At 41.1% G+C, this 25746-nt stretch overlaps 3 protein-coding genes across 9 annotated transcripts in view; 2 read left to right on the forward strand and 1 right to left on the reverse strand.

The window, feature by feature from the left end:
- The window catches only part of myt1b (myelin transcription factor 1b), a 129287-nt gene extending 128770 nt beyond the window's left edge, over positions 1-517 (reverse strand). For 3 of the 5 annotated variants that reach the window (XM_028582833.1, XM_028582832.1, XM_028582827.1), the window contains exon 1: positions 352-391. The gene's annotated coding sequence lies outside the window, so the exon portion shown is untranslated. Of the gene's footprint in view, positions 1-339; positions 392-477 lie in introns of those variants that run through there. The other 2 variants (XM_028582828.1, XM_028582829.1) reach the window with 2 other exon arrangements.
- tbc1d22b (TBC1 domain family, member 22B) lies at positions 309-16840 on the forward strand. 3 transcript variants are annotated; one of them, XM_028582838.1, is made up of 13 exons: positions 309-781; positions 6654-6834; positions 6925-7093; positions 8426-8593; positions 9520-9590; positions 9824-9952; positions 10881-10946; positions 12129-12243; positions 13479-13585; positions 13692-13767; positions 14000-14127; positions 14564-14659; positions 15435-16840. In XM_028582838.1, exons 1-13 carry the CDS (start codon positions 726-728, stop codon positions 15561-15563), a joined length of 1491 nt encoding a protein of 496 aa, XP_028438639.1. In that variant the 5' UTR covers positions 309-725; the 3' UTR covers positions 15564-16840. The 3 variants fall into 3 exon arrangements, with proteins under 3 accessions (XP_028438639.1, XP_028438637.1, XP_028438638.1); XM_028582836.1 differs by having other exon boundaries at positions 310-781; positions 6922-7093; XM_028582837.1 differs by having other exon boundaries at positions 310-781; positions 6922-7093; positions 13482-13585.
- A 3108-nt stretch (positions 16841-19948) lies between these two features.
- On the forward strand, positions 19949-22131 carry LOC114558741 (zinc finger protein 780B). The gene is made up of 3 exons (XM_028582939.1): positions 19949-19961; positions 20083-20283; positions 20376-22131. Exons 2-3 carry the CDS (start codon positions 20113-20115, stop codon positions 21720-21722), a joined length of 1518 nt encoding a protein of 505 aa, XP_028438740.1. The 5' UTR covers positions 19949-19961; positions 20083-20112; the 3' UTR covers positions 21723-22131.
- Positions 22132-25746: the final 3615 nt, after the last annotated feature.

Below are 25746 nucleotides of genomic sequence, written 5' to 3' on the forward strand. Positions count from 1 at the left end.
TGGGAAAAGCACAGGTGTATTCAAAACCATTACTAATGGCTGCATTCCACTTAGGAGAGGCCCTGGTATTGTGCATGCTGACTCACTGAAATAACTTACTGGGAAACTTGATGGAACTGAGCCATCGTTAAGGTGATCAATTTCAGTTGTGCTTCCCCTGCTATGACAAGTCAAAATGTCTGCTGTGAAAAAGGTCCATAGTTTTGGGGTCGACGGTTGCAAACACAGGAGTTTGAACCCATCCCATTTTACCACTTGACCGTTCAAACCGAAACATAACAACATGCAGGTGGCAACATGTCCCAACGACGACTTTGAATTTGAACAACAATAGCCTACACTTGTCCATACCGGTCCCTGCCGGCACGAAGTTTCAAACGTCTCCCTGATGTCCTTTGTATCTATCGGCGAGCATCCCTAACCGTCACTCCACCGTCTCCTCCTATTGGACACTTACGCTGCACCTGTTCGACTCACCCGCCAACCGCACGCTTCGCTCTGTGTACTCCAAGATGGCGGCTTCCAGTGCTCCGTATCAGACATCATCGCGTATGAAAGCTAAATATGACCATCTACCGCTCGTTTAAACGTTTGAAGAGACAGACCAGAAGTGACCGAGGGGGGCTGAGTTGTCGCCAGTAAAACGCGGAAACGGTTTCCATATGGTTTGTCGGCGCAAGGAGCCGGTCTCGGTGTCGGTGTGAAGGGGGTTGTGTTATCCGAGTATGGCCACCGAGAACAGGATCAATTTTTGGAGGAGAAACGCAAAGGTTCCCGGAAGGTGGGTTATTGTCACTCTCTTTAAACGTTACTAAACGAAGCTGGACCACAGGACTCCTTTAGCACATTTCAGACGGATGCTGTCATATATTGTTGAAAATACCATCAACAGTCGGTACATAAACATATAGGTTATATGATGTAATAACCTATTGTAGCTTGAATCAACTTAGAATAAAGTAAATGTAGGAATACTAGCTTAAAACTGCTGACCCAAACGTATAAGAAGTCACTGTAAGTACCTCAGGAATAGTCATTAGTTGACCATATTGTAATAGTAGGTTTCAATTCATTCACTTGAGGACTTTTCAGCCCTTTCCACTGTGTGGTTTGAGCGTGTATCTTTTATAATAGCCTCCAGCTGAGATAGACAGGCCTCCATCTCTTTCTTCTCTGCGGTTTCTAACGTTCAGAGTGGAGCTGTCAAGCTGGCGCTGTCCGTGCATCGCCCGCCATATGTTGCTCTCAGTCTGTGCTGAGAGGTGGTGATCACTCTCTCACTTGAGAGAAAGATAGTAGAGTCAGTGAAGGAGACTGCACTGCCTGCCTTGATGAGGTCCACTGCTGTAATCTCAGATCTGTTATTTTGTAATCTCTTAGTGCTTTTTTCAGAGTCATAAGGGAAGAAGATAAATGTCATAAGGGAAGAAGATAAATGTCATAAGGGAAGAAGATAAATGAAATACATCCTCTTTTTTGTGGCAGTTTTATTCACGACTAAGATAACCAAACCAATAGCTCACCCACAAAAAACGATTTGCCAGGTCATAGTTTGAACTCTTATTAGCCTATACCAAGTAGAGACTTTATGATGTGTTATGGAAAAAAATAGTATTGTGTTGCTGAAGTGGGAGGAATCATGTGGACCATTGTTATTAATTTAGGCCACAGCACTAGGTTATTCCTAGCCTGTATAGCTTGCTTAATAGGCAGCATGGTAATGGGTTATAATGGGCATGGAGGACCTCTAAGTATTCCTTTATTCTGTTTTCCTCACCCTGCACACTTATGGAAAATGAAAACGTATCAGACTTCATTGATAAGGCCTGACGTATACATACTAATGTGTTCACATATCTGTGGGGGCCTGTGTATCTTTATGATTATGAAAACTCGGAGTGGTTGTCCTATCCTGGCTTCATGCCACAGCCAGGCAGAGAGGGTGGAGCGCAGTGTGTTTGGGAAATCTGAGAAGAGAGGATCTCTAAGGAGAGGGCGTTGCTGTCTTTGTCACACACACTGATCTCTCTCAAACTGTGGTGGGTGGAAGGCTGAAAACACATGTTTGAACAGGAAAGCAAGCAGCTAGTGTAAGTGCCTGTCCTTGAGCCACTACTGATAAAAACAAGTCGTAGGTTGATAAACAAGAGACTCTGGCACTGCCAGATAATCAGCAGGCCCAGTTCTCAGCCGCCAGGCTTTTACTGTCAGTTTATTCATGCAAATGACATGAATAGGTTGACATTGTTTAACCTCAGGCGTGAGAAGCCACAATTTGTCCGAGTCCACACACAACTAGTATTAAGATATTTATTGCTTTGTGGTATGCACACAAAGGCCTCTGAGCTACTTTGAATGAAGCTCTTACAAGTGAAGTTTCTGCCACACAGAGATGGCATTTCGGATGAACCGTCGTATTAGATTTATATAGTCATAAAAACAAACATTTTATTTTTGTATTTTTATTTTTTTTTCAATGACAATCTTCAGATTTTTTTCTTCATGTCACTTTTTTTTTTTTTAACAGTGTCAGATTTTGTTTTTTGTTTTTTAATTGTTGACTTTGTCTGCCCTGGGTTGCCAGAGAGGAAAGAAGCTGAGCTGAGAGGTAAAATCCTCACATCCGGTGAACATAATGCCCACCACAGGGTGGTGAAAACCACAGGGGCTGTGCAAGCTGTCCCCTCGTTCTGTTCAGCACAAGCTACAAACGGCACAATCTAAATAAGACAGGGTTAGGGTCAATAGATGAAAGGGAGGAACTGTATGTAATAAATGTGAGGCTGAATTTGCTGGCTCTGTGATTCATAAAATACACCCCACTGGGTTTTCTCCAGCTTTGCAAAATCATCCAAGAACATTGGCACATCACAGAGACACATCCCAAATGAAAGCACATTTTCAGGGATCCCGCAAAACTAGTCTTTCTTTTTTTAATACTTTATTTTAAATTGTTCTTATAATAATGCCAATATGAAACTAGAGAAGACAGCAATAGAAAATGCAAAAACAGACAGAAAAAAATAAAAGAAACCACACACACATAGGTGGAGGGCTGCCAGAGTATCAGAGTGTAAGATCAAAGCATTTAATTACATTTATTATACAGGAAAATTTAAAAGCAACAATTAAGTTACAATATAAACGGGCCTGACTCAGTTTAAAAACTGGTTTCCAGCAGGTTCCTGTTCTGCAGCAACATAGAACATTGAACACAATTTCGGCACATGGGGACAAAAACATTTATACAGTGTAGTGGAAGTTTCCTTTGCAGCAAGGGGTAGAGTTTTCAGAGTTTAGTATAATGAAACAAATAAGACAGTCTGAGACTAGAACCAAGTTGGGTTTTTGTATTTTATTAAAAACATATATATTTGCAAATAGGAGCAACATGATTTCACAAAAGGCTGCAGCCCAGTGTGGAGTCAGTTTCTCAAATGAGTGAACAGAACACCAGGCTTATATGCATCTTCAGAGTGACAGCACACACGCACTTGGATTATTATGATGCTACAATTTTGACAGGCAATCTGATACACATGAAGACAATCAGAGAAATACAAGAGACATCTCGGAGCCATCTCACCTCCTCCTCCCTCTACGAGTGTCATCCCCCCAGTTACATCTTAACTGGCATGAGAAAACTAGAGATAGTTTTAGGGTGACCTTGTATCTTTATCGGTTCAGGCTAACAGTACTCACATTATGTTCCAGACAGAAAGTCTCACAAAGTTAGAATCAAAATCTACATGTGGGAAATGAGATAGATTCTTTCAGCATTTGTGAGAGAATTAAAGTAGAAATAAAACATAAAAATATAAGGAATTATGCTTAAATGTAATTTTTCCCATTACAACAGGACAATATCATGGACTACACAGATACAAACAAATAAATCCTTAAATACGGACAACAAGCATGCTTAAATTGAGGACGTAGCATAGCAGCAAACGCACAAAGCAGACACTGAGGTCTCATCGAGCAATATCAAACCCAAAACTGGTCTTTAAGCAGTCTATCAATCTCAGGGATCTTCTGTTAAAAGCGGATATTTCCACGCCTTGTCCATTCTTAAGGTATCATCATTTTACCACCAGGAAAGCACAGACGTGGTAGCTACACCCAGAGTGCCTTCACCCATAAGTGCAAGTCTTTTATCCACCATCACACAGGCTAAAGTATACCTATGCATAGTGTGATCACCTACACAACCACTTACCTTCTCCTCTGCTCATGTGGTCCGCTTTTGTCTGCAAGAAGTCAAGGCAGTAGCACTCTTGCATTAGCAAGCGTTGCACTAACATCTGAACAGATGATGAGTGCAGTAGGGCTGCACGGTTCAGAAAATGTCACGATTCGATTCAAAAATGATTGAATCATTTTTGAATGATTTGAATGATTTTCCCAGGTGATTGCAGTAGACATACAATAAAAAAAAAAAAATTATATGAATTGATTTTTGTAATTCTATGAATCGGTAGAGCTTGAATCGCGATTCGAAAATGAATCGATTTTTTTTGCACACCCCTAGAGTAGAGATGGCCCCGATACCATTTTTTGCTTCCCGATACCGATTCTGATACCTGAACTTGCATATTGGCCGATACCGAGTACCGATCCAATACCAGTGAGTCATATATTTTATTATGTTTTAACAACTGTATACTACTATCCCTGTATGGATGTGATATGATGTATAACAGCTGTATACTACTATCCCTGTATGAATGTGATATGATTTCTATCTTTGTTGTTGGTCTGGTTCAGGTTAAACTCTTTGTGAAACATGAACAAACACAAACAATGAACACCCCAGAACTTTCGTTTATTCTCCAGTTTGACAGTCTTTTATAACGGAAAAAGAACATAAATAAACTACTTTAACGTAGATTTTCTTTAGGGCTTTATTACGTGGTATCGGATCGGTGCATAAAATCCAGTACTTCCCGATACCAGCGTTTTAGGCAGTATCGGAGTATCTCTACCCTAGAGTGGAGCCTTTCATTTCAATCAGGCGGGCCATGCCAACAGCTGCCTAAGGTATCGTGGTATTGAGAAAGTAAAAATGTCTTCACATATTTTGATATCTTAATAAATGAGAAATTTGGAGTGCTCCATAACTTTTTAAGGTATCGACTAAAATTACCCAGTACCAAGTAGTACTGGAGTAGTGGGAGAAGATCTCTGGAGGCAGAACTCAAGGAAACAATATCATCCCGGAAGGAGGGAGGAACAGGAACTACCTTTTGTCTTCTGCATTCTCCTTACCCTTGTCTCCTGTTCTTCCCTCAGACTCATTCCCCAGAAACAGTCCCACGGACCCAGCCCCAAACCCCATCTCTGCAATAATAATGAATAAAGGCTGGTTTAAAGTACTTCTTCCTGCCTCTATGTATTAACGCCCATGGGTAGCCTAAATGGGTTCCACTGTTATATGTCAACAAGATTCAACGAGACATTTCACCTGGCTATACCCAATGTTTAGATCTGTTGTGGTATTTATGCAAATTAGCACATGCGTAATTAGAAATTAGTAATTAGATTAGTTTGCCCATGTTCACAAACTATTTCAAAAAACGTGTAATACATTTTTTGTTTGTCTTGATGTAAGTAATCAACTCAGTCTTTTTCAGATTGATATCGAAAGGTTAAAATTTGTACCCTATTCACGTGAGAAAAAGAATGAATAGGCGTATGAATAGGCTATATTTGGGTCTTTCTCGAAACTTTCCCCTAATGTGATTCTTCTGGGCTTTTTTTTTCCTTACTCAGGACATATTGAGGATACAAAATCAATTGAGTTTGCTACTGTTGCAATTTGTTCTACCTTTTTTCATAAAATGATTGGACTAATAATACTGGGCACAGTGTGACAGTCATATTCATGTCATATTCAACCTAGTGCATGGGCCACAGTGACATTTTCAGCTATGGTGCATTATGGTGCTCCTCTCTGATCCCTCATTGTTCATTGTGTAATAAGTGAACAGATCTTAAAGGGATTGAGCAACTTACTGCAACTAGGAAACAAGGAAAATATGTTTACAAAGAGCTACACATACAAGGACAGCACGCGTGTCTGCTGACTTTCCTCTATATCTTAATTGATGAGTAGATTTGCTGACTATTAGCATTAGCTAGGTCAAAGCCTGGGAAGTTACGTGTGTTTTTCTGCACAGAGGTGACGGCACATTTCACATGTCACCTTCTACAGTGTACAACCAGTTTATGGAGCACAGCATCCACCTCTCGACCCACGATTGCGACGCACGTAAGTGCTAAACACAACTGGACTGCATGGCGTCATGTTACCCACATGGATGCGTGTTATTTGTGTCTGCCATTTTCAACCATGTTTTGCAGCACATTGTTCCATGCTTCAAGTACTCGAACATGTATGGATTGCATGCACCAGTACTGTACCAGCGTGACCCAAAGTTATCATTTACATTGTCCAACATATTTGACTGACTTTCAGTGTGCTGTTGCCCTTTTTTGTTGGTTTGTTCCTTTTGGCGATAACATATCCTACATTTCTGTGTATGTTACGTACCTGTATCGTACATGAGTGAGACCATTAATTTCTTTACTTTTCCGTCTTTTTTTTCTTCTCTTTTTCTGTCTGTTCGATCTCTCGATCTGTCCATCCGTAGGTATCTCAAAGACACAAATCCTCAGTTCAACAATCTCAAGTCTAAAAAGGCCTCTAGCTTCCACGAGTTCGCCCGCAGCACCAATGATGCTTGGGACATCGACGAAGAGGAGGACGAGGATTTCCTCAGGACCCCCGCCCAAACGTCACCAGGCCTCCACTCTACTTCCACACAGAACCAGGTAACTACAAGACATCATTTTTTATCCCTGAGCGACTGGGCATTGGTGTGAAATGAGAGAAGATATTCTGATTGTGTTTGCACTCAGCAGCAGCAGAATGAGGCTGTTGACACAGAAACTGGGGTGTCACACAGACTGGCACCTCCCAGGACAGAAGCTGAAAACCTCCAGGGTGGGCAGGAAGAGGACGCAGAGTGCGAGCATGTCAATGGCAAGGTTGTCAAGTCTAGTAGTGACGCCTATCTCAACACGTCCTCAGGTATGTGGGGTAATATGCTGCAGTAGTTCATTTGGCATTAAAAGCTACTGAGCAGCTTATCCGGTGATTCATGGTGAAGCTAATTACAGACTTTGTTGGGCGGACCTAGTCTCTCGTTGCCAGCCCTATCGCCACAGCACTGTGGAGTAAGGTCTGGCTACACCACATACATTCTAGGATAGGAGAAAAAAAAACGGTGGCAGCAACGGTGGCTCTGCAAAATAGTATGAGTTTGAGTTTGAGTATGAGTTTAGTTTATTTATGAAAGGGGACAGTGCAAATAAATAAAACACATGATTTCCCATGGGTTAAAAAAGCCAGAATTAGCCAAAAGGCTGTTTTTCGTCTGTAGTCCCCTGCCTTCGATGTTAAAAAAAGGCTTAGTCTGCTCTCGTTAGTCTCATTATTAAATGAAGTTAACTGTTTACACAATACAGTAACATGAGCTATTTAAATAAGGTAGATACATGTTAAACCTCATTTTCTCTTACCAGTGAATCACTGGGTGTACTTTGTCCACAGCAATCCCACCAATCGGTCCCAAAACGTCCCAGTTAAAGAGTAACTGCCGTAAACATATTCTTTGTAAATCTTTACAATAATTCCCCGAAAGAACCAAGCAGGCCTGCCTTGTGGCACAATCTCAATTTTCTTTTAAAAAAATTTTAAAAAGCCATTTTCAACATGTAGCTTGCTAGCACAGAGAGCGGAAGGTGAGGGATGTCTGGTGTGTGATGTCAGGCAATTATCCTGGAAATGTACTTCAGTTGATCCAGACTAGGGGAGCCCTAACACTGCAGATTGGGCTAGGCAGATTATATCAGGCCTATGGAATGGGCCTGGCACAAGATTTTTCTGTCCCGAAAATGTTTCCCTAAATGCTCTTAACAACAAAAATAGGGCATGGAGCTCCAGAGAGCCAGGGATATAAGAGCAGGCAGCACCGGAACAAAAACAGCGACACATCACCGACAGTATAATAAAAACATCCAAATCAAACGTAGTTCCGCTCACAGTTGAGAAGGCGGTCCTTGATGTGGCCCAGGACACATACCCTTACACACTGTTAAAAGAATGTGGTCACATGTGGCCTAAACCACCTCCGAATGGTAATAAAGGTGGCAACAAAATGGGAAATTAAATGTCCAGATTGAGAGGAGGAATGAAAAAGATAATACAATAAACACCTTTTTGGGGTGTACAATATGTCTCATTTGCAGGGGTTTTACTGTTGTGGGCTCCTTACTAATTTCATAAAACAGTTTGAAATCTACTCAAAGTTTTTATGACTTTTATTATATTTTCTCATTTTTCTTGTTTGGCCCTCTACAGTTCGCTCCACACTGCAGAAGCAGCAGTCTCTCCCAGTTCGTCCCATCATCCCACTGGTGGCACGCATGTCAGACCAGAACGCGTCAGGGGCACCGCCCATGACGGTGCGGGAGAAGAGCCGACTGGATAAGTTCAAGCAGCTACTGGCTAGTCCCAACACTGACCTAGGTAGGAGAGCAACACACACTTTCATCGTGTAGAGACGGAGTGATTCTTGGTAGAGGTAGACTACCGATTACCAGGTCAGGTCTACCACGTCAGAGATCGTCTGTTACCGCTCTAAACCGACAGTTTAACTGTTTTTATTTGTTATTTATTACTTTTTGTTTCAGTTTGAATGAATGTCTTTTATTGACTTCAATATTTATATTTATTTCATTTAGCATGTTTTCATGGTTCAATACAGTTTTTTTTATTTTTATAATAAAGTTCAGCACAGTTTTACTCTGAGTGTCATGTTTGTTTTTATCCAGTATGAATTCTAAATACTATCGGTCGATTAATCGGTTATCGGCAAATACGGCCCAACCTAGCTACCGGTATCGGTTAAAATCCACTATCGGTCGACCTCTAATTCTTGGTTCTAGGATTCATGCAGCTCAACTTTTGGAGAAACGCAACCCCATGTCAAGCTGCGCTAGCCAATCCTGTAACCGGAAATCAGACTTGTCAGTGTGTTTTGAGGCGGTGTAAGAATCCCGAACCGGAAACGGGAAACATCACCGCCTCGATCGCTGCCACAAGAAAGTTTTAAAACGTGAAACACAAGCGCTAAACTGCCCAGGAGTTTGTGCAACAAAGCACACTCGATCCGTCTCGCTTGTCTAGGGCTGGGTATTGTTCAAAATCTCTTGATCCGGTGCCAATTTTGATACCTCAGTTTTGATGCCGAACACAACAGTACGTCAGACAAATAAGCCATTTAAGTGACTCTCCCACCGCTGCACAACTCTGCGGAAAATCGCCTGATTGCTTTTTTTGGTCTGAATGCAGCTTACACAGCTACTGCATTAGCTGCCTGTCTCTGATCTCTACTGTGGTTTTCTATAGACTGTTGATTATATGGCTTTATATCTCGCTCTGTGCTGTTGCAGAGGAACTCCGGAAGCACAGCTGGTCAGGCATACCAAGAGAAGTCCGGCCAATCACATGGAGACTTCTCTCTGTAAGTCTCATGACTGTCAGTTTTGCAGTATCATGTGTTCTGACCTATATCTTGGCTTGTTGCACAACATTTTTGTGCAGCCAGTTGCATTCCTTTTTAGAAAAACGCCTTATGCTTCCAGGCAACCTTATCTACTTTCTTTTCTTTTATCTCAAATGGCGGGCCAGTTCTGTTCTTCTGAAACTGGCACTTTCTCTTCTGTATTTTTCTCTCCTCTCCTTGCTCTCTGACAGGGCTACCTCCCGGCCAACAAGGAGCGCAGAGAGCTGGTGCTAAAAAGGAAGCGGGACGAATACTTTGGCTTCATAGAGCAGTATTACCACTCCAGGACAGACGAGCACTATAAAGACACATACAGACAGGTAATATGTAATTGTGTTTTCAACAATGTCCTGCTGCCTTCCAATCTGGTCTCTTACCACTAAGGACATTACTGAACCAATAGCATGACTATAAAATCAAGCTCTCAAGAGCCACAGTAATCTTCCAAAGTGGTCTCACCATTGCATTGCACTCACACGCCTCTGACTTACCAGAACTACATAAACAGCCACGCTTTTACATTTTATTTTCAGATTCAAAATAGCACTTCTTCCAACACACAATATGAGTATGCCTCACTAGGTCAGTCTCACAGGCATTCATTCCAGTCCCCCATACAAAAACAACTATGGTCTGAAATCCTTTTTTCATACATACACCGACATTTGGAATGACATTCCCAATCACATCAGAACACTGCCATCCATTACATATTTCAAAAAGGCATAAAGACTGTTCCTTCTCAACAGTTACACTTGCACTCATTGATTGTTCATGTATTGTCCAAGTCTTGTTTGCACTGTCTGTATTGTTGTTTTTAGTTGTCTGTATCTGTCTAGCCATGCCAATGTCCTGTACATGTGTTTCTGTCTTCATGTGCCGTAACTGCAGAACAGGAACTTGCTGGAAACCAGTTTTTAAACTGAGTCAAGCCCGTTTTTAAACTGTAACTAAATGTTACTTTTTTAATCCTTTCCTGTTAAATACATTTTGAAATGAAAATACTACAGTTAAAGGTAACAAAAAGGAGAAAAGCCATTAGATTGTTCAACCATTCAATTTTACGTATGTCAAATCATAACAGAAGTTCTCTCAGGACACTTTACAGATAGAGCAGGGCAAGACCACGCTATAATTTACAGAGACCCAGCATTCTTACTACTATCAGTCAAACTAGTCAGTACACACAAACATGGAATCTGCTGTGATGATCCTGAGTAACATCTCCATCATGTCTCTTCCTGTAAGATCCACATCGATATTCCAAGAACCAACCCTCTGATTCCCTTGTTCCAGCAGCCCGTAGTACAAGAGGTAAGATGTGAACTGTATGACTAGCTTTCTGATGTCTGTTAGCTAGTTTCACAGATGTTAGGCTGAATAAAGCCCGGTAACCTAAAGAGAACCAGACTATAAGTTGAAAATGAAGCATGAGGGCGCCCGGATAGCACAGTTGGTAGAGCGGGCGCCCATATACAGTATAGAGGTTTACTCCTAAACGCAGCGGGCCCGGGTTCGACTCCAACCTGCGGCCCTTTGCTGCATGTCATTCCCCCCTCTCTCTCCCCTTTCATGTCTTCAGCTGTCCTATCAAAATAAAGGCTGAAAATGCCCCAAAAGTAATCTTAAAAAGAAAAATTGAAGCGTGACTCAGGACTCACTTAAAACTCGTGACCTCGCTTTACCTCATGTCAAGTAGAGACAAATGAGAGTGGAGACCCTTTTAGATACACTTACACTTACTGGCATCTCCTCTACCGTGGATAACTCATGACCCTGTGAATGATATTGTGCTGTAACTGTGGCAGAGTATTTGCCAGCCACTGAGGAACTGAACCTGCATTAGATTACTACGTAACGGAGGATCTTTGCTGTAAAAAGGAAGTTCACTCAGCATGGCTTGTTCCTCAAATGTGGTGAAATCATGTGGTAAAGAATTGTGTATAGATTTACCTGTGATTGTGAATCTCAGCCAAATTTGAGCAGGACAATAATTCTTTATTCATGTTCAGCATTATCAACTTCCAGTGAATTCATTGTAGCGATATTGTCATATTATGACTTTACATATTCAGAATTAAGTTGTTGTTGTTTTTAAGATTATTTTGGGGCATTTTAGGTCTTTATTTGTGTAGGACAGCTTAGACATGAAAGGCGAGAGAGAGAGAGGGGGAATGACACGGATTCGAGTGAATGGAGTCGAACCCGCGGTCGCTGCGTCGAGAAATAAGCCTCTATATAGCCTGCGCTACCAGGCGAGCTAATCAGGTGCCCCATAATGATGTTTTGTCTTGTCGTGTTTTGTGTGATGTAACAGCAGAACCCAAGTTATTGCACAGAATATCAGTTTTATTGATTAGCGTACACAGTAAATGTAAATGACGAGACATTGGTTTCCACCATATTGCCCAGTATGGCCAGCCCTAAGCATAATGCATACTGTACCACACATATTACATCACACTGCACATTTAGTTGTCTTCTTTCTTTCCTCAGGTGTTTGAGCGTATTCTCTTCATCTGGGCCATCCGTCACCCAGCCAGCGGTTACGTCCAGGGAATCAATGATCTGGTCACACCCTTCTTTGTCGTCTTCCTCTCTGAGTTTGTCAGTAAGTTACTGGTGTCCTGCATAGAGCCCCGTTATATTCCCACTGGACCAGAATTACTCATTCTTTTGTTTCTGGTTTATACACTTTTTTTGTCTGTTTTGCGTACCTATATTTTACAATGTTGTAGGACTGGGCAATATATCGATATTTTATCGATATCGTGATATGAGACTAAATATCATCTTAGATTTTGGATATGGTAATATCGTAATATAGCTTAACTGTTGTCTTGTCCTGGTTTTAAAGGCTGCGTTTCAGTAAAGTGATGTCAGTTTTTGAACATACCAGACTGTTCTAGCTGCTCTATTATTTGTCTTTAACCACTTAGACATTATATCCACATTATTGATGATTATTTATGTAAAAATGTCTTGTAAAAATATTTCTTGCAATATCACCATCGGGGTATTGGGTCAAGAATATCAGGATATTTGATTTTCTCCATATTGCCCAGCTTTACAATTTTGTAATTAGACCTGTCCCCCGAATCAGGACTTTGAATCAGGAATCAGGACTCAACATAATTACTGATGTATTTTCTTCAATACACCTTACTTACAAATACAAGATTGACTCCCCTGCCCAGTTAGTGTCAGTTCAGCTCCCCTGCGGAGCAGCCGTCCCACACTAAACTCCACGTGTCTGACTGGTTTGTAAAGTCTACAGCCCGTCATGCTGTTGCTCCTGCATGGCTCTGTTTTTTGAGTGTTCATTGTACACAAAGCGTAGCGTTTCAACTGACAAAATGCGAGTCGACTCCTGGTCTTTCTCCACTGATGATTCGGCTTATCGACTTTTAGGGTCAGCCCTAGCTGTTACCACGTCCAAGGTCATTAACATTTTTTTCAGTCAACCTCAGTAGAGGGCAGCATTCAGGAGTCTAGGGGTACGTCCCAGGTCCTTAAATTGCATCCACGGTTCCGCCACTTGCTTCCCTTCCTTCGCTTCTCAGTCCCTCCCAATGAGGAAACATGGGAGAGACGCGAGGAGAGAGGAAAACGATGAAATGTGTTTTCAGAGGGATGAGATGTCCTTTCCTCTGAGGCCTTGCGTGAATTCGACAGCTGTATGGGCGGAGTTAGCGGCAGCTTTGAAGCTGTTAAGAGCCCGAACGACTTCTGGTTCAAGCGAGGAGATATCAAATAAGCTACTTGGGAAGCAGCCCAGAAGCCGTTAGTAAGAGTTATCTGTGTGAGTCAACCCATTTCTGTTCCATTCAGTGTTATTTGTTCCAGCAGAAGATGTGGAGAACTTTGAGGTGGCAGCGCTGCCCCTGGACACCCGGAGAAACATCGAAGCTGACAGTTTCTGGTGCATGAGCAAGCTGCTGGATGGAATACAGGTCTGCTCACACACATACATCTCCATAAACACTCTTTTTTTTATTTTATTTATTTATTATTTAAAGGTGTAAATGTGCCAATTTACTGAAAATTTTATAATTTCAGGACAACTACACCTTTGCTCAGCCTGGAATCCAGAATAAAGTGAAAGCTTTAGAGGAGCTGGTCAGCAGGATAGACGGTGAGTGGACTCCTGTCAGTTTAAGGAGTTTTGTGTGTCACATTAGGCTTGAGGTTGCATGTACTTTGCACTGGCACGTGCTCTGCTCATTCCTCTTTTGGGCTCGTTTGAGCTCACACATGTAGAAAGTGATAGAAAGCGGCACATCTGATTCTGAAATATTAGCAGGAAACCCACAATTTGAACATCTGTGTTTGTGCGCGTTTCTTTGTGTGTGTGCGTCTGTCTTCAGAGGACATTCACAATCATTTTAAGAGGTATGAGGTGGAGTATCTGCAGTTTGCTTTCCGATGGATGAACAATCTGCTGATGAGGGAGCTGCCGCTTCGTTGCACTATTCGTCTCTGGGACACCTACCAGGTAGAGCATGTTGCGTTAACTGCTTTAGATTATTGACCTTTTAGCTTTATCACAGCTTCAAAAAGACAAGTTTCATTATTCATTTGACTGAATTATTTTGCCGTTACAATATGATGTCAATACTAAGTAGACCACAACATTTTAAATAGGTTAAGGGTTACAAATAGAACCAAATTTATGTTTTTTTTAAGATTATTTTGTGGCCTTTTTATTTAATAGTACAGTTTTAGATTGACAGGAAAGGGAGGGAGAGAAAGAGAGAGAGCATACTACATGCAGCCAAAGCCTCACAATAGAAAGTAACTTAGTACATCAGCAGCAGAAACTGTAGCCTTATAGCCTTTAAAATTCACACCGCTGCAAGTATGGTCCATTAAAAAGTATTTGTTCGGTCGACTGGGCCCAAGTGTTGATTGTCCCTGCTTAATTTCTACAGGCTGAAGCGGAGGGTTTCTCCCACTTCCACCTGTACGTCTGTTCTGCTTTCCTCATCGAGTGGCGCAAAGAAATCCTCTCCATGGTTGACTTTCAGGTACCAAGCTATCTGTCGCCTTTGTAGTCATCCACATTTAACTATGAAAACAACCTCTGAATATGGATTAAAGTGCCACTGCCAACATATGGTAACAAGACAAGTGTGATCATTTTAATATTAAAAGCAACTGCATATGTCATGACAATGTCAATCCCCTTGAATTGCAATAACTTTGGTGATCCCTTAACCTTTATCATCAGGTCCAACACTTTGCTTTAAAGGAATACGCCACCGTTTGTTGAAATAGGGTTATTCACCATCTCCTCTATATTTATATAGGTGGGCACATGGGGGCATAATTATATAGCAGTGCTTCGGCTGTGCTTCCACCCAATATAGTCCCAAATCAATATCTGCCTAGGAAATCATCTAGTCTTAATCTGCATTGATATTTGTACTTGTTGTGAATACGCAGGCCACAAGAAGTAATTAAGTTGTTGTTTTTTTTTGTTGTTGGCTCACTTTTACTCACGATATGCTAACTGACAACAAAGAATTTCTTTGAATTCTGAGGTAATTAAATTGCAGTATTCAGTAGTGATTACAGCCTTTTATTTGCCTCCATGCAGGTTGTTGTATAAGTTAGTAGTAAGTGTCATAAATGTGTATGAGTGCACACGTGATTCCACTGTCTCAGACATACGGTAGGTTTTACTTACTAACCCACACACTTTATATATTTGTGAAATGCTATACAGTATATACTCTGTTATTAACCTCTGCCTTCCAAAAGAGTGTTAGTGTCTAGAAGTAAATTTCTGTTGCTCTTCAGGGCCTTCTTATGCTACTGCAGAACCTTCCTACAATCCATTGGGGTAACGAGGAAGTGGGTCTCCTCCTGGCCGAAGCGTATAGACTGAAGTACATGTTCGCAGACGCACCCAGCCACTACAAGAGATAGGTCCGAGGCCGCTTCGCCGCACAGCACAGCACAGCACACACTCAACTCTGAAATCCAGCCAGACTGTGACTGGAAGGACCCACAGTGTTTGAGATACTCCAGACGTCAAGTCTTTGTCTTTGAGGTAACCTGGAAGAGACAGACAAAAACTTCTCCTGTGAAAATGAAGTCCAGCGAATGTCACATTGGATTTGGGTTTATGGTGCACCCATAGAGCTCAGTGAACTGGAGACTATTAGCAGTCGAGGTACTGCACTGTATCGATGGACTGTTACGGTATTAATAGCTATAGCTGTGCCACCTTGGTTTACTTATACAGTTTTTGGTCATGCAACATTAATTGTCTCTCAACTGAAATGTACACTCAGAAGAGCACGCTGTAATATAAAAGGGATGACGTTTGTGATCATCCTTTTAGTGAAAAGATGGCATCTACAGATTCTATTTTTTTGAAGATATGTTTTGGTAGTTGTTTAACCCGGGAACAATATTAAATGTAAACCAGGCAACTACAGTACTTTATTTTCTCTTTTTAAACTTATTTAGTCTAACACTGTCAAGCTGTTATAAATAATATGCCCCCCCCTAATGAGTAGAATTATGTTCTGGTTCAGGGCTACCAAATTTGCACTGTACAATCAACTTATAGGTACTTATTTCGCACTTCATCGAGTTAGTTTAATTCGTTGCCAGTACTGGTATTTTGGATTGTATTGGGGTATTAGACCTAAGAGTAGCAAATATTAGGTACAGTGTTTTATTTCAGGTTGTGTTTTGGGTTAAAAGTTGAGAAACTGATTTGGTATCAGTTAGCCTTGGTCATTAGAAATCAGCATTTTGAATCACTATGAGGCTCTTGGGTATGATATAAATCAACAAGACCAGGAACAATGGTTAATGTAGCTTTGAAATTCCTTGATCATATGTCAGCTAAAATAGGCTTTATTTTATTTTGGAACTCACTTAGCTAAATCTACATTGTATTATATTTTTGAAAGTTATAAAAAACATTTTTAGTTAGAGATAGTGGCACATTACCCTGGCAATCCAGGTTTCTCGCGAGAGCCCAATTTGAATTTCTGGCAGTCACTCTGGCATTCAGTAATGATGCTCATTAACTATGCCCTTGTAGCCGAGCTGCACCAATCACATCGGTGTATCTGATATAGGCAGGCCAGAGGCCAGCTGAACAGATGACGACCGCGCTGCGATGTCAAAGTCATTAGTAAACATTGCAAGATGGCTACAGATGAACAATGAACGAGTTAGACCTGGCTTTTTATCTAAAAGAGGAACAGAAGATGGCGCTCAAATCGTTCCTTTGCAAGAAGGACGTTTTTGCTGTTTTGCCGACTGGATACGGCAAGAGTTTAATCTAGCAGTTAGCTCCGCTGGTAGCGTATGGGGCTCTGGGTTCATCACCCCGTGTATTGTTGTGATTGGTCGTAGTGTTATCCAATTGCGTGCAGTGAAATATTCAAATGCATGCTTGGTGCCGCCCCTTGAATCGGGCCATTTTCATTACTCAGTGCCAGACCCTTAATCTTTTGGGTTTGAGTCTGGATTTCCAGGCTAAGCGGCCCATAGTAAGACTGGCACAAAATGAGATCTGCAACAACTGGTCTGTTTTGGCCTGAGACTGTTGATTTTAAACGTTTTAAACACGTTTCTTAATGCATAGCGATGAGAGTAAATGATCGTATATAATAATCTATGAAGTGTCTAATTCGATTTTCCTGTGGTTACTGTAAAAAAAATAAAAAAAATAAACTGCATATGCATACAAGTAGTAAATGTTCGATTTCCTCAGTTCCAGGTCCTTTTAGTAATTATGGGGTTGAAGATATCTTTTTTTTAATGGAGGAAATGCCTTGTAATGAAGGACATTTATTCACACCATCCTACTTGAGACAGTCCTGTGGACACAGTGCAGCTCACAATGTATGACGAATCGATGCCTTTTGTTATGAGCATTTGTAATGTTCTCCTGTCTTTTAAAGTGTAACATGGATACATGCTTTGTTGTCATTAATGCTTGTATTTTATATTTCTCTAAGGTTCAGGTTGGGCTGCTCTTGTATCTGTGGCTATTTGGAGGGTGGGGAGGGTGAATATGTGTGTTTCTCATCTACCTTCATTACCAGTGATAAGTATATCACAATGTATGTTTGAACGATATGACAATCATTAGCCTTTGATACTTTGATTTCCCTCCTTTAAGAAGTGTTTTTATTTTTGTTTTTTTTGGTCATTTTGAATCATTCTGCAAATGCTTTGCAAAGCTGTAGCAAAGTTTAAAATCAGGAGTTACTGTGCACTAGATTCCTGTCTGATAATCTGGTGATTGTAGATTAGAAAAAATTGAATAGAGAAATATATTTCATGGTTACCATAAGTCCTAATTCATATTCAGGAATTATTCAGCCCTTCTGAAATGAGGCAATTCAACCACAGCCTGAAGTCTAAGTTACTTCATGACATTACATTCAGTGACGTGCTTCTGAAGATAGATACCATGGTACTTAAATTAAGTCTGTGAAATAGATCATTTAAATTTTTTGGAAAAATCACTTCATATACTTATTTATGGTTTATTCATTGACAGTTTTTGCTTTGTTAAGCCAGCTATAATCTTGTGTTCATCAACCTTGTTTTACCCATCTAAAACATTTCAAATGTTTTTTTGTGAGTGTTGTTGTTGTTGTTGTTGAATGTATGCCTTTTAGTCTTAAATTAGTTAAACATTTTTTCATTCAGGTGCATCAACTGATTGTTCACTTCATGCTGTTTTTATCTTTAGGTTATTATGTCCTCAAAATATGATGTTGATAACTAATGGCGGACAAAATAAAAACTTGTTGATTTGTTTCAGAGGTGTTTATGGTGTTTAGAAAAATAATATGGCATGTCTTTATTGGGCCAATACAATATGTTTTAAAGTGCTGCTGTAGTCAGGGCTGGTTTCAGCCTGAAAGGAAGAAATATTAAATAATTACAGTACACCTGCTGTATATTCACTTTTTGTTTCAGGTTGTTCTTCACGTTGGCATTTGTGTGTGTGGTGGTGGGGGTTATTTATAGGGCCGCAACTATGATTATTTTCATTGTCAATTAATCTGTTGATTATTTTCTCAATGAATCGATTAGTTGTTCGGTCTATAAAATGTCAGAAAATGGTGAAAAATGTCAATCAGTGTTTTCCAAAGCTCAAGATGACGTCCAAATGTCTCGTTTTGTCCACAACTCAAAGAGATTCTGTTTACTGTCACAGAGGAGTAAATAAACTCGAAAATATTCAAATTTAAGAAGCTGGGATTTTGACCTTTTTTCCATAACAAATTACTCAAACCGATTAATCAATTATCCAAATAGTTGGCACTTAATTTAATAGTTGACAACTAATCATTTATCTTTGCAGCTTTAGTTATTTGTTTGGATCAGACATTATCGTTTTTATTATTGTTCATTTATAGTTTTCATTTATTAATGGTTATGTAAGGCATGTCCAAACAAATTAACTATACTTTCGATAGCAACAAATTGGTAACACAAAAGCTCAAAAGGTGTTTTGGAGTGGAGGTGCCGGAAGCGAATTTAGGAATCCTACTATGGCCACGCCAAGACCCGCCCTTCGATAGCATTTATTGGCCAGGCGTCCATGCTTAACGCAAGGTAACGTAACCCTATTTGTACAGGTCGTATCTCCTGACCAATCGGCTATCCTAACCTTAACTACTCGAGGTCAAATGCCTAACCCCAACCAATCGAGCTGCTTCGTAGGGCGGGTCTTGGCGTGACCATGGTAGGATAAAGGGTATGATCTAGCTTATACTGTCTATGCTTATATGTCAATGGGTAGGATTCGTAAATTTGCGTGCCGGAAGTGATGCTGACAGCTCCGAGGAGTAACGTTACGTGTTGGTTGGTGCATACATCCATGGTTGATACTCGCATAACTTCGGTTTCACTTTTGCAGCGAGCCATGTCAGCATTGTTTGTTGTAACGAAACCAAATGTTGACTCGACAAACCGTCTGAATTTAACCAGTGGGATATACACGAGTCGCACCGCATCTGTCTGAGTGTTAAGGTCAGTTGTTTTGGCTAACAGAAACTGCATTTCTAACATATTTAGAGCAGCGAGCTAACGTTAGCAAACACGCAGCTAGCCTCTGGTTGTGCTGTAGCGTTAGGAACCTTACTGTCACGTCAGCGTTGACTTCTGACTAAATGGACGTCTTGCTGTGCAGATATTATTTAACGGAGTCTTTTTTTATTGCTGTGAAATGAAACCTAGCTACCTATTATCGATAACGTTAGCAAGGTAGAGGAATAAGCTAACAAGAAGGCACGCTTCCCCTTTCCCTAACGTTACCAAAACTTGACTGACTTTAGCTGGGTACTGCACTTCACTTGCAGGCATACATTTATTCTTTTTTTAAACCCTGCTAAATGCCTATTAGCCTTTTATTTGTGTGATTTCCGAAGCTAATGACCCAAACTTCTTGTCTCCTCCAAAGCAGGAGAGAAGCTTGGTGAAGAGAGGATGGATGGCGTCAGCTGGAGCACCACACGGGCCCAGGAGTCGTTCAGCCGCTCGAGGACAGCAGGAGACACACTGTCCAGGCTCGCCAGCTTCATCGCACGGGCTGACCCAAAGCCGCACGCACCAAACAAGAGGCAGCAGCCAGCCCACTCGCCCTACGCTTGCCAAGAATGTGGTAAGAGCTTCTCATGTGCGACAGATCTGTTGGAGCACCAGGAACTAAAACACGCACTACCCAAGCCTCACCAGTGTCTCTCTTGTGGGCAGGCATTCTCCCTGCGCTCGTCCTTACAGCTACATAAGTGCAATCACGATTCTTCCCCCTGTGAACTCTGTAATGGAGAGACACAGCCGGGTCCTCCGTGCCCTGCGTGCAGTCTAACCTCAGATCCTGGCAGGCTGCAGGACAAGTCACCTCACCGCCAGCCTCACCTCAGTAGCCCTTACGCGTGTGCCCTGTGCGGGAGAGGCTTCAGCCAAAAGCAGGCTCTGCTACACCATCAGCAAGCTGGCTGTAGTGAACCGCCATTCCCATCTGATATAGTTGATGCAGGCAGCCTTCCAGATGACTCTCCACCAGCTTCTGAGGGAGACTCGACCTGTTCGGATTCTTCAGACACCCCAGGGCCCAGCAGCAGAGCTGTAAGTGTGTGCCAATTCTGTTCGAAAACGTTCCGCACGGAGGCTGGACTGCAACGCCATAAACAAACCAACCACTCAGAGGAGTGGCTGATGGCTGCACAGGGACAAAAGGCCAAAGGAGAAGGTGCGGGTGGAGAAGAGAGCAAAGGAGAGACTACCAAAGTGAATGGAAATCTAATTAAAATGGCAAAATCCAAAAAAAAGCCTCTGGCCTGTCGCTCTTGCGACATGGTTTTCGGGAGCACCTCGATGCTGTACGTGCACAGAAAAGAGAAGCACAGCAGAGAGAAAATCGCCAGGAGAGAACCACGGCCACGGCCCGTCATCATCAAGCGCAGAAAAGGAGGCGCGTATCCATGTCAGATCTGCGGCAAAGTCTTCGTCCATCATTTGTCACTTCGGGCACATTACAAACAGCACACAGCCTCAAGCTTCAACGCAGTCAAAAACAAAAGCCAGCCTGAAGGATGTACCACCAAAGAGTCCGAGTTATCAGTAAATAGACCAAATGACGCAAAACCCCACACAGCAGAAAACAAGACTGTTAAGGCTGGTCGAGGGAGGCCCAGGAAAACGGTCCGATTAAAGAACAAGGTTAATGAGCCAGAGAGATGCAGAGCAGCGCCTGAAGTGAAGAAGGAGGTGGAGGATGACGACGAACAGGACGAACAGGAGAGGGAGTTCCCATGCCCGTCCTGTGCAGAGGTTTTCTATCTGCAGTCGCAGCTAAGCGAGCATGTGGAGCTCCACCAGTCGTCCGTGAAGAGGAGACAGTGCAGCGTGTGCGTAAACGAGATGGACACCTGTAAATGGCCCGGCTCAAAGAGGCAGAGGCTGTACCACTGTGTGCCTTGCCAGCAGGGTTTCTCAGCACTGGACACTTTCCTAGAACACTGTCAGAAGCATCTGCGAGTCCGTGTGGAGGAGGACAGCGTCACTGAGGGCTACACACATCAGGCCAGCAAAGCCTGAGGTGCAGTTTTGAATGTCGTCAGCGATTTTGCCTATTTTGCCTTCTAGGGTTAGAGAGCGGAGAGTGATTTATGTATGGAATTCTTGTTGATCAACCAGTTCATTGATTGAGCATTCAGAACACCTTGTTTTTATAACCAACATATCAAGGAATGAATTGTTAACGTACCATAGCAGGATTTTTGCATGTTTTTTACTAGGGCTGTTCGATTATGGAGAAGAAAAAAAAAATCATAATCCCGATTATTTTGGTCAAAATTGATTATCATGATTATTTAACATGATTACTCATTGCCTTTGGTAAGATGTTGTATTTAGTGAACTTAAACAATTGAGTCAACAGTGAAAAAGCTCCCCTAATACTTTTCCCGTTTGAATGATTTTTTTTTTTTTTCCGTTCAAAACAAAATAAGAGTTTACTTGCAAAACATAATGTGCAAAACCATTTTTTTCTCAACTACATTGTTTTTGTGATCGTTGGGAGCCAAAATCACAATTGCAATTTAAAATTTGATTAAATGCACAGCCCTAGTTTTTGCTATAAATCAAATAGACTTTACTGCCAAACGTTTATTTTTGAATGTTCCAGGCAACCACTTGTTTCTTTCTTAGTACAGCATGTAGATCAGTTTGTGACCTCCATTACAGTGATTAGTTAACTTTTAACGTCATCACTGCATGTTATACCTTTTGAAAACTCATGTCATGTTTTTATGGGACGATCCACCGCTTCAGATTTGAGTCAACTCATAGACAAGCTGTGTTGTTGTTGTTGTTGTGAAATCAAACAAAACTCAAACGCAAATGTGGACATTTCAAAGAGGACCATGTGAGTTCCCCCAGCACTAATGTGCACCGATAATTAACTTTTCAAATTTGTAATCAAGTTCAGCTTTGTCAAACATAAAGCCAATAGGTACACTGTGATGGATTACCTGTGACCAGCCAGTCTGCAGGTTGATTTTGATAGTTTAATGAAATCCACTGAAACCTGTAGCAGCCTAGAAGTATGCTTCTTTAATAGTTTGTCATAGCCACTCTATTTTACTATGACTGACGCCACGGTTTGGTACAGATCAGGACCTTGTTTCCCTAAAACATTTTGAAGCTAAAATGCACTTAGTCCATAAACTTACAATGGGACTGAGGTCATCTCACAGCCATGATACGTTCTAGCCAAAGCACTGCCACAGATATCTTGTTTACTAGAGTCTATTTTTACACCAGACATCTGGAGTGCTTTAGCTAAGTAAGGTCAGAAATGTCTTTTACTTCATTTTAGTTCTTCTTCTTACAATTTTGGCAATAATTTAGTCACGGATTGGTGGAAACTCTGGTGTGCCACTTGCTGGATTGTCACTGTTGTGTGTTGGACCCGGTTATTTGCTTTTGTGTTGAATTTGTAGCACTGCTTAGGGCACTCTACGGAAATGTAGTGAGACTGGTCACCTATTTGCAAGTGCTGTCCCAGATGTGAAAGAAGTCACGAAGTTTAAAATGTTATCATGTTTTGAGCATTCTTATTTGCTGTTTTGAGGTTCTGACATGTGATAGTTATTGATATAATCTACTGGACAGTAGGGCTGGGTTTAAAAATTAAAAAAAATAATTTTATTTGAATGATCCAATATCGATTCATGAAATCCTGAGATTTCGATTTTTTTTTTTTTTTTTTTTTTTTTTTTTTTTTAAAGAGGCTCTGTTTTCAAGCTAGACTGAAGATATTGGTGTCATATTGTAATGTAATTCAATAAAATAATGTCATGCTAAATAACGCTCCAAAGTCAGGCAACATTTTGGCAAGGGAAAAAGAAAAGCACTTTTTTTTTTTTTTTTTTTTTTTTTCTGTCTATGTAACTGCTTTGGGGTCAGTTCTTAACGACAACATTAATATTTTTAATAATTCACCAAGTAAGAGAGTTCCTTGTACAATTTACATTATTAATTCTTTGAGTCTTTTTTTTTCACATCCAAACGATATTGAATCAAATCAAATCAAATTGATTCAGGAAATCATTGGCGATACCCAGCCCTACTACTGGGTGAACAGACTTTGAACGGCTGTCATGGGTAGTTCTACCGAATACATAGCCCTTCATTACGGCCTGTCTTTTTAGCCGGCATGTATTTGGTGATGTTACCTAGCTATGCAAAACGATAGACTGATGGCAGCCCTTCAGTATGTCTGCGATGCTTAATAAGTGCGCTTTGGTGAATGAACAAGGATCCACATGAGGTTGTTTCTGTTGTTTTTCTTAAAGATTTTCAGCTACTGTTTTCAAAGTCCTACTGTGAAAATGTATAAAATGATTTAATAGGTTTCGAAGGTCTTTTGTAAATTAGTTTATGGCTCTTTAGAAAACCAAATTAAAACAATTCTCATGAGATGTTTTGTCTGGGTTCTGTATACTGATTTTGTGAGTACGGTCAAATTTTTTTTTCATACTGGTAAACATGGTGGTTATTAAGTTCCTGAGCATTTTACGTGGAATCGCTTTCTCTGCAAAGTACACCATCCACACAGTTTACTACATAACTCTGTCTGATGCACCCACCGCTAGCCTAGCTTAGCACAGATCCTGGAGGTAACCGGCTCACAGCCATCTTCTAACCGTAGACCTACTGGGAACTATATTCTCAGAAGGCGAAGCACTGCTACTTGGGTGGAGTGATTTGCTCGCAGCAACTGAGCGAACTCCAGGCGAACTCTGTTCCTCACCACGGGGCTTCTCAGGTGCTGCAAGCAAATCACTCCGCCCAAGTAGCAGAAGTAGCAGTGCTTCGCCTTCTGAGAATATAGTTCCCAGTATGTCTACGGTTAGAAGATAGCTGTGTCTCATGTGACCTTGTTATTTGTACACGCGGTGAGTATACAAATCACAACATGTCAATAGGAAAATGTTGGCATTATTTTATCACTTATTGGCAGCAGTAGGCTAGATGGAGCCGGTTACCTCCAGGATCTGTGCTAAGCTAGGCTAGCGGTGGGTGTGTCAGACAAAATTACGACACGCACGGAGATGACAAGGGTATGTATGGACTTATCTAACTCTGGGGGATACTGTGAATAAGCTTAAGTCCCAAAAAGTCGGCGTGTTCCTTTAAAACTCAGGGACGAGACCTTGCTCTAAACATGGTAGAAATGTGTTATCTAGAGTCTAGATTCTAGAGAAGCACACAAAATGTTACGAAACATTGACTGTAGTCCAACTGCGGTGCTTAAATATTTTGTATTAAAGTGCAAGGTCTCCTCCCTGCCTGCCTGGACTATCTACAAAAATAAAGCAAGTCAAACATCTTCAATTTTCTAGAAGATGTTTGGTCAGTTAATTATGGAGATTAGCTATGAAGATGATACCATCATCTGTTATTTTATTCAGGTTTATCTTGAGCAGTTCATGCGTCTGCTGAAAATGTAATTTATGTACTTAACAAGAGGAAAAAAAGCATTATTCTTAGACCATATCAGTTACCCAGTAAGGGCATTTGTTCCCAAACCCATTCAGTGCAGGCCTGCAAGAAAATACAAGAAAATAATACATTCATGGGAACACCTTCATTCCCCAGGCTGTCAGGAAGCTCAACACACCCCCCTCTCTGGACTCTAACTCCCCCCCTTCAGGAACTCTTCCTATATATTGCATATTTCACTATCTTTATATTTAGTATTCTGTACTGTTTAATTTTTCCTTATATTTGCACTATTTATAATGTATTACTGTATTGTACATACTATTTATCTTTTTAATTGTATAACTTATCTTATTTGTTATCTTATTTGTATATATTTGTGCATGTTGACTCACTGAAATAGCTGATGGAACTGAGCCATCGTTAAGGTTATCAGTCTCAGTTGTGCTTTTCCTACTATGACAACTCAAAATGTCTGCTGTGAAAAAGGTCCATTTCTCTGTATGTCTGGCACATATTGCAGAATTGATAATCAAGTTGACTTGGCTTGACTTGACTTGAAGAACTAATAGAAGAATGGAGAAAAAAAGCTCTCCCGGCCGCGATATTTCTT

The sequence above is a fragment of the Perca flavescens genome, chromosome 7 (assembly GCF_004354835.1).
Source record: "Perca flavescens isolate YP-PL-M2 chromosome 7, PFLA_1.0, whole genome shotgun sequence".
In the NCBI taxonomy this organism is placed as follows: Eukaryota; Metazoa; Chordata; class Actinopteri; order Perciformes; family Percidae; genus Perca; species Perca flavescens.

Bases quoted from the DNA above. Each gene is read 5' to 3' on its own strand.
- LOC114558741 (XM_028582939.1), top strand. From the start codon at position 20,113: ATGGCGTCAGCTGGAGCACCACACGGGCCCAGGAGTCGTTCAGCCGCT. The intron at 20,284-20,375 runs GTAAGAGCTTCT...TCTTGTGGGCAG, and splicing joins CTACGCTTGCCAAGAATGTG to GCATTCTCCCTGCGCTCGTC.
- tbc1d22b (XM_028582836.1), top strand. From the start codon at position 726: ATGGCCACCGAGAACAGGATCAATTTTTGGAGGAGAAACGCAAAGGTT. The intron at 6,835-6,921 runs GTAACTACAAGA...GTTTGCACTCAG, and splicing joins CTACTTCCACACAGAACCAG to CAGCAGCAGAATGAGGCTGT. The intron at 10,947-12,128 runs GTAAGATGTGAA...TTCTTTCCTCAG, and splicing joins AGCAGCCCGTAGTACAAGAG to GTGTTTGAGCGTATTCTCTT.